This window comes from Cryptomeria japonica, chromosome 8, assembly GCF_030272615.1.
Source record: "Cryptomeria japonica chromosome 8, Sugi_1.0, whole genome shotgun sequence".
Classification (NCBI taxonomy): domain Eukaryota; kingdom Viridiplantae; phylum Streptophyta; class Pinopsida; order Cupressales; family Cupressaceae; genus Cryptomeria; species Cryptomeria japonica.
This window is the reverse complement of record NC_081412.1, coordinates 20,421,516-20,429,141: the sequence shown is the minus strand read 5'-3', so window position 1 is coordinate 20,429,141 and position 7,626 is coordinate 20,421,516. Positions and strand designations below refer to the sequence as shown.

The 7,626-nt window shown below is 32.5% G+C and overlaps 1 protein-coding gene across 1 annotated transcript; it reads right to left on the bottom strand.

Moving 5' to 3' along the window:
- Positions 1-1,464: 1,464 nt before the first annotated feature.
- On the bottom strand, positions 1,465-4,665 carry LOC131067686 (sesquiterpene synthase Cad-like). Its single transcript, XM_059209517.1, has 10 exons — positions 4,456-4,665; positions 4,117-4,319; positions 3,919-4,031; positions 3,587-3,804; positions 3,378-3,496; positions 3,027-3,125; positions 2,694-2,909; positions 2,437-2,575; positions 2,075-2,314; positions 1,465-1,963 (listed from the first exon to the last, which is right to left on the bottom strand). Exons 1-10 carry the CDS (start codon positions 4,615-4,617, stop codon positions 1,640-1,642), a joined length of 1,833 nt encoding a protein of 610 aa, XP_059065500.1. The 5' UTR covers positions 4,618-4,665; the 3' UTR covers positions 1,465-1,639.
- Positions 4,666-7,626: the final 2,961 nt, after the last annotated feature.

Here is a 7,626-nt window from a genome sequence, read left to right as displayed (position 1 = left end):
TAGTGTTCTCAAGGCATTTTCTTGATTAGGCTTAACTCTAATGGTCAAAGATATGAAACCAACTAGTGGGAAGTGCACATAGACATTTTCAAATTTGGGACCTGTCTAGGGGGACAAGGGAACCTTGTCTACCCAAAATAGGGTGACAAATCCAAAGATGGGGTGCACTCAACTTGAGATAGGGATTCAAATCACCATCCAAGAAAATGACTTCAGTTTCAAGGTAAAAGGCCAAAAACAAACATGGATAAGAGCTAAAATGGGTCACACTAAGGCAAGAGCACAAAAAGTGGTATAAATTGTATATTGTTACAATTTATGATGCTATAGAAAGGTAAGTCAGATTTAGGGGAACTACTATATGAACCAAGGCACAATGATGATCAAAATCTTGATAATCCAAAAAACTTAATATTTCGCCACTTTTTACCTTTTGATTTGGTTTTTTGACTTGGACATGAAAATTTGGAAATCCTACCACAATGGTTGTCATAATGCTTCAATTTAGTTATACAATCCCTAATTATAAAATCCATTATATTTTTCATAAATGATATAGAAAGAAAACTTCTTTTCATCATATTTTTTTCAATAAAACTTGAATAATTAATTTTGATGAAAAATAATATTACCATAACATACAAATTTGAATATTTCTTATAAATAATAAAATATTATTAAATAATAAATAATAGTATCTAATAACCTAAAGAAACCTTTTAAAATAAAACAAAACCATGACTTAATAATAAGATTTCTCTTAATAATTTAAAGTGATTTTTTTAACATTATGATTGAGAAGTTGACCATGTCTACAAGAGGTTTGTTTTAATCTTCAAAGAACTTGAAACATTAAATCTGTAAACGATGGTCATGCACTGGCAGCTACACTCTTCGACTTTTCTTTATGTTTGAGACGTCTTGTGTATTGCACTTAATTGAGTTCCATTCCCCATACTTTCTCACATTAACTACATCAACTCCTTATATGTATCTAGTCAAGTCTTGTAGTGTGGTTAGAATCTTGTAGGTCATCTTTGTTACGTTTAGAACATTTTATACTTTCTTAAGTAGATATTTTTTATAAAATAAATTGTAAAATTTGTTAATAGTCTTTGTTTTAGTTTATGAAGTATTTTATTTAGATGGTTTAGTAAAACATTTGAGTAAATTTAGTTGTCATTTTTACAATTAAAAAAGTATGTTGTCTTTATTTCTCAAAAAGTGTTTTTCTATAAATACACTCTTTTAACATAAGTGGAATTGTGATTGATTGATATAATAACACACTTCATTCAATAACACATATGAATATCTTTGAAAATTGTCAAAATATTCTTGATATAATTTAAGAACCATTACAAAAAAATTCATTAATTTACAAAATATCAATTCTAGTAATTTGAAATAAGGTGTATAACTACACATTATCATGTCTACAAGTTTATATTTTGTGCGTTTATAGATGAAAATATAAGCATCTATATATATGCTACATCAAAAAATATGCTAAAATAATTTCCTATGATATAATTGAGGATCCTCTAGGGTTAATATGGGCCCTAAGAACATTTATATTTGTCTATTTAGTTGGGATCTCAAAAAGAACAATGCATAGAGTCAACCTTATTTAGATTTTTTACATATTTCTTTTATCAGAGATCAAATGTATAGGATTGATCAAGAGTTTCATTATGTCATCCTTTGTACCCTTGAATGAAGTTGAAAACCCATCAATGTCCCTCCATAAGAAAGCTACCCATCTATACATACAATCAAAATACACCTTTTTGCAACATGTTGGTATATCATTCTCATAAAATAGAAAATCTTTGGTTAATTGTTCCATGTGTAACTCGGTGAGAATTCTCGCATGCTCCAAAGCTTGCTCCATTGTGGTTCCAGGGTTATCTCTTATGTAACAATCCAGCCAAGAAGCATTCTCTCCATTTTCAAGTTGTTCCTTCAAAATTAAATATGCTCATTTAGAACAAGGATATATGTGATTTTTATTTTTAAAATATATGATTCATGGATAGTAAGATAGGTCTAGCTAAGTTTGGTCGATAAATACCTGGAAATCTTTGCAATCGTCAATTAATCTACAACCCAGCATTACATCAAGCTCAATTTTTTTGATTCTTTCTAGAATATCATCAGGAAGAGATGTGTTAATCAAAAGCATTGGAAATAGTGTGACCACGGGTACAGTTGAAGAGTCGAGGGCATTCTTCAAATATTCATCCAAAGTAGGGCGATAGTCAGTAGCAATCCATTCTGCATCTTTAAATTCTGCCAAAATAAGATTTGTCCACTGCAATAGAAGATATATGAAATATATTGTAAGATTTATAAGTATTTTACACAAAAATAAGATATTTGTTTATATATTTTAATATCAAATGTTTGATGGATAAATTTGATCTCGTGACTTACATATTCTTGCATCCACTTACGTGCACGTGGACCATGTATTTTCTCCACTTCATCAACTAATTCCATGTATGTTTCATGAGTAAATTGCAAACAAATTCGCATAAATTTGGGAAAACGATCCATCATAGACATATCCCAACTGAGTAAGCATGAAATGAAAGAAAATTAGTTATTTTGTTAAAGAAAAATGATAATCAAATAATATTTATGATTCCCAATATGATGCTCCACAAATTAATAGAAAACACTATACTTACTTGATCACAGCTTCCTTAAAATGTATAAGCTCATCATAGGTTCCATAAGTGTCAAAAATGTCATCAATGACTGTAATTATGGTACCGAGCTTAGCATATCCAACTCGAGTTAGAGAGAATTCATGTTCATACAATCCACAGGCATATGCAAGATAATACTCCACATGTCGGTGTCGAAAGAAATTAAGCTTGTTTACACTTGCTTCAGTCCACCATCTACACATTATATCACCACATACACGTTATTCCAATATAATTAATATCACAAGTACTCTAAATGACATGATAAACTATTTTATTTAGTTAACACAATTTTCATTGTAGATATATTACTTGGATATAATTTTGAGCTCAATCTGATGTTGAGCTTGTATTATGTTGAAATCTAATATTGCCGCTTCCAAAATATTTTGACAAATCTCATTTGGAATCCTGAAAGAAAACATCATGTTCAAATAAAATAAGTTAGCTCATATTTTCATCCTCTCTTGTCTATAGCTATTGAGATCACACTCAAAATTGACTTCATGAACAATAAAATACGTTAGTAAAAGTAGAATATTTTCAATTTGAGTTCTATCTAATCCAAGAAGATTTAACATATTCAAAACAAAACAGATGAATCTTCACATTTCAGGTACCTTAAAAAAATGTGTTTAGAAGAGAAAATATTGATGTACTCACTTATAAACGCCCTCCATTGACATCCAAGAATCAACATCTTGTCTAAATATTTGTATGGAGCTCCATGCTTCCCATCGTGGATTTCTGGATCTCCAAGAAAATTTCAGAAAGTAATCAACCTGCACATTTTAATGAAATGGACCACTTGTTAAATCAATACTGTGGAATAAAATAGTAACTTAATGATTAAAATTGAATGCAGTACTTGCCTCTGTCAAAAGCTGGCTTTTCTCGTGGCTCTGTCCAAGTGTTTGTTGAAGGTATCGAGAGGCAAATGATTTAGCCTCTCTCAGAATTGTTTCTCCTGGAAAACAAATCTCTGCAGCTTGATATAAACTCAACACACTTCTTATTTCATTGTTGCCTTCTTCAACCGATGGCGTCAAAACGAACTGTCCATTTTCATCTTGAAAATTTCTAAATACCTCTGCTTGGATCAAAACAAAATATTGTTAAATGTTAATTTATTTCAGAATACTTGTGATCTGATTAAATCGATAGCTATTGTTAGAATTGAAACAGCAAAGTTTAAAATAGAAACCTGGAGATACATGATATCCATTGAGGCGAAGAATTCGAAATCCCAAAGCGGTAGAGCGGAGATCTGCAGTGGAATTTTGACTCCCCCATGAAATACCATTTGCATTCCAATACCTGTTTAAAGAGATATAATCAGTAATCAAATGAAATCGGCAAGTAAGAGAAAAGAATGGAAAAATGGAAGGCGCGCGGGCAGTACTTGTATGTATAATCAAGAAGCGCCTTGATTTCTTTTTCAAAATATCGATGAATTCCTAATCGTTGCACAGCGTCAACTATGAAGAATCTCTGAAGTATGTCAGAAGAGGAGGGACATATTTCTCCGTCTCCAAGCAGAGGATTGAATGCGTTTTCCTTGATCTGCTCAATCAAGCTCTCCACCCTCTCACGGTATGAAGCTTCCTGTTGATCAACAATTAAACAGGTTAAGTCAAAACAGAACAATGAAGATTGAGGTTGCAGATAAATCAAAACAGAACCCACATAAATGAATGAATGAATGAGCAAATTAAAGAATTAAAGAGAGACACCCACATACCCCATATGGCGATGAAAGGGATTGGAGGAAATCGTCGTGCCAAACATTGGCATGATATTTGCCCATCCTTCGATCCACCGATTTCTCATCCTCTGAAATTTGACAACTTCGATCCACCAATTTCTCATTCTCTGAAATTTGACAAGTTGCTACTGCAGCCATTCTTTCTTTCAAATGTGAAACGGTTGGAATAATAACAGAGAATATGAGAGTGCTGAGAAGAAGGAATGGGAAGAGGCATTAAATAGGTGAATATTCAACAGCGTCTGGTTCAACGCTCGTGGTGGTGACCCAAATAAGTTTGAACAAAGGAAAAGTTGTGAACAAGGAATTTGGGCATCTGAGACAAAGATAGTAAAAGGTTTTAATAGAGAGTCGCGTCAATGTTCAACGCTCGTGGTCATTTCGCAAGGAATTTCACTCGTTCACATTTGCGCAAATACAAGTTGGTAGAGAGGGCAACATGGATACATCTTGCTTTTTTAAATAATTTTTTTTGGGCTTGCTTTTCGTTTACGTTTTCTAATTGATTTTTTCATGCCTTTGCCTTTTTTCCCGTTTTAGTTTTTTTTAATCTTTTTTCCTTTAATCCATCATTACACGATAAGTTTCAAAATAAGGGAAATTTTAAGGCAATGTAATTAGTGAATTTATTTAAGTTTCAATAAATGGGGCTTTAATAAGTAAATTTAAGAAAAAAATTCATTTGACCATCAAATTTTGTATTATTTTTTAGACTAGGAGTAAGGGTTAGTAGTTCTAGTAATTTTTGCATTATACCAAGTCAAGAGTATCTTTAATAGTTATCCACTTCGAATCAAATGTTTGCAAAACAAAATCTTGTTATATTTAGATGATATGTTTCTATATCCAAAGATCGAGTACCTATGTATTCAACCCAATCTAGATAAGTAGTGTAGGCTATGTACCAACCTTAATTTTGACCATTTGAGATCATTTTAGAGGTACTTGTGTAGTGGTTTATATGAATATGAACTTAATCCTATTGTAGAGTAAGGATTCATCCACCAATTTCTCATTCTCAAAAAAATAATATGTTGCTATTGCAACCATTCTTTCTATCCTTCTATTTTCCAAATATCCAATGCCTCAAATAATAGAGTATGATAGTGTAGAAATGAAGGAATGGGAAGAGGTATTAAATAGGTAGATATTCAGCAGAGTCTTGTCAATGTTAAACACTCATGCTCAATGTTAATAAATAATAGAGTGCAGAAAAGAGGGAATTGGAAGAGGTATTTAAGAGTCTCAATGTTCATGGTATTAAGTTTGAACAAAGAAAATGGTTGGTGAAGAAATAATGAGTCTCGATGTTCTTTTCTTTGTTTGTTGATTGTGACTTGTTGATCAAGTTGAGGGCTTGAAGAGTATACCCCCTCTCAATCACACCCTAGACAACTTCCTTTAACCCTCTTACTAAACCACTTAATGTGTGTCTTGTGTGGGTTTGTATTCCCAATCTTGCCCTCCAATTTTGGGAGAATTCTTGTTATGAGGCCATTGACAACTCTATTAGCCTCTTCTTGAAGGTTGATGATACCACTTCATGAGTCAGTCTGCATTTTGATCAATATTGACATCTCCATGCCTCTTCCTAGAGATATATTTCTCACGGTTGGGGATAAGCCATGTACTCAGTCGTTCCATTATGGGGGCCTCTCTTTCAATATCGTTGATGCTTCTCAACTGGTCACTTGACCATATATTGTTCTCTCTGGCGTTGCAAGGGAATGCCCACTTGGTGGAAAGACATTGATGGTGCTCACTTGATTGTTTAGGCTTCTGGTTCTTCTTTTGATGAATCCTCTGAAGATGATGATGACCCCTCCCATGATGTTGATGAACCTCTTGCTACAAATGTAACCTCTTAATGCATGCTGGTCCTTGTTGGTGAATCTTGCACCTAGTGTGTGCACCCTACTCTTCCTTCTACTCTTGTTCAATGCTAGCCTTTGGTGGAGGATTTTCCTCCTCCTCCATATTTTGCTACATGTGTTCTCATGATGATAGTATTGCTTGGATTATTATTTGTCGATGGAGGAAAGGTCTATTTTCCTCTTCCAAAACTCTTCCCCATGTTGTGGGAAAAAGTCCTTCCCATTCTTGATGTGGGTTGTATATTTTATGTAATATGTCTATTCATGGACTGGGATGTACTATAAGTGGATTGTTAATGACATTGAATTCTATGAGAGGCCTCTTTTTGGTCTATGTTTCTTTGCCTAAGTTAGGGCTTGTTGTTGGAAAGGGTCGACACCCTAGTTTTCTACTCAATTAATAAAAAAGTACATGCCTTATTCCACAATGAACATACCATCTATTTAGAATTGTTCAACATAAAGTTTGATAAATATGTTAAAATAGTACTCATAGGACTCTTATCCAATTTTATCTAGTATTCATTAGACATACTTGGTGGTTTGGTTGAGAAAGATACAACAATCCATTGATCTCTTTACAATAGAATATCCTCCATCTTGAGCTTTCATAGCTTGAAAATTATTAACAGTTAATCTCTCTAGTTTACACCTTGAGGTGCTATCCATTGATTGAATGGTGTTCTTTCTGAAAAAATATTTGAAAGTATTATTTTATCACTATTTATATGTGAAATACAACACACCATTTTTTATAGAGTTATACCTACACACATGCCAAATTTTACACTCCAATGCTCAGTAGTAACTTCTTGAACAACCACCTTACATTGTAATACCGATTGTTGAGGATTTTAACCCTAGTTGAATAGGATGTATAGACTAGGATAAAATAAATTTACGATTATGTATTAAAAAGTTGTAAAAAAAGATTATAAAATATATTTAGCAACAAATATGAAAGTAAATATAAGAATTTGCATCCTCATTATTATATGATACTATTTAAATAATTTACATGAAAACTCATTTTGAAAGAAAAAAAAAACTATCACAAAGAAAAGATATTCAATACACACACACACACACGCACACACACACATTGAATACCCATTGAATGCTTTTATGGGAATACCAAGTGTCTATCTATTTAGCCAACCCATGAAATATCAAGAGTCATACAATTTTAATCATATCATATATTATGTGAGCTTACCACAAATAACACTGATTATGATATCTCCTTGAAGTTGATAGTCACCTTGTCTAGTTT

Excerpts from the sequence above, each read along its gene's own strand:
- LOC131067686 (XM_059209517.1), bottom strand. The coding sequence starts at position 4,617 with ATGGCTGCAGTAGCAACTTGTCAAATTTCAGAGAATGAGAAATTGGTG. Across the intron at positions 4,320-4,455 it reads CCCTTTCATCGCCATATGGG|GAAGCTTCATACCGTGAGAG; the intron begins GTATGTGGGTGT and ends GTTGATCAACAG. Across the intron at positions 3,126-3,377 it reads TCAATGGAGGGCGTTTATAA|GATTCCAAATGAGATTTGTC; the intron begins GTGAGTACATCA and ends GTTTTCTTTCAG.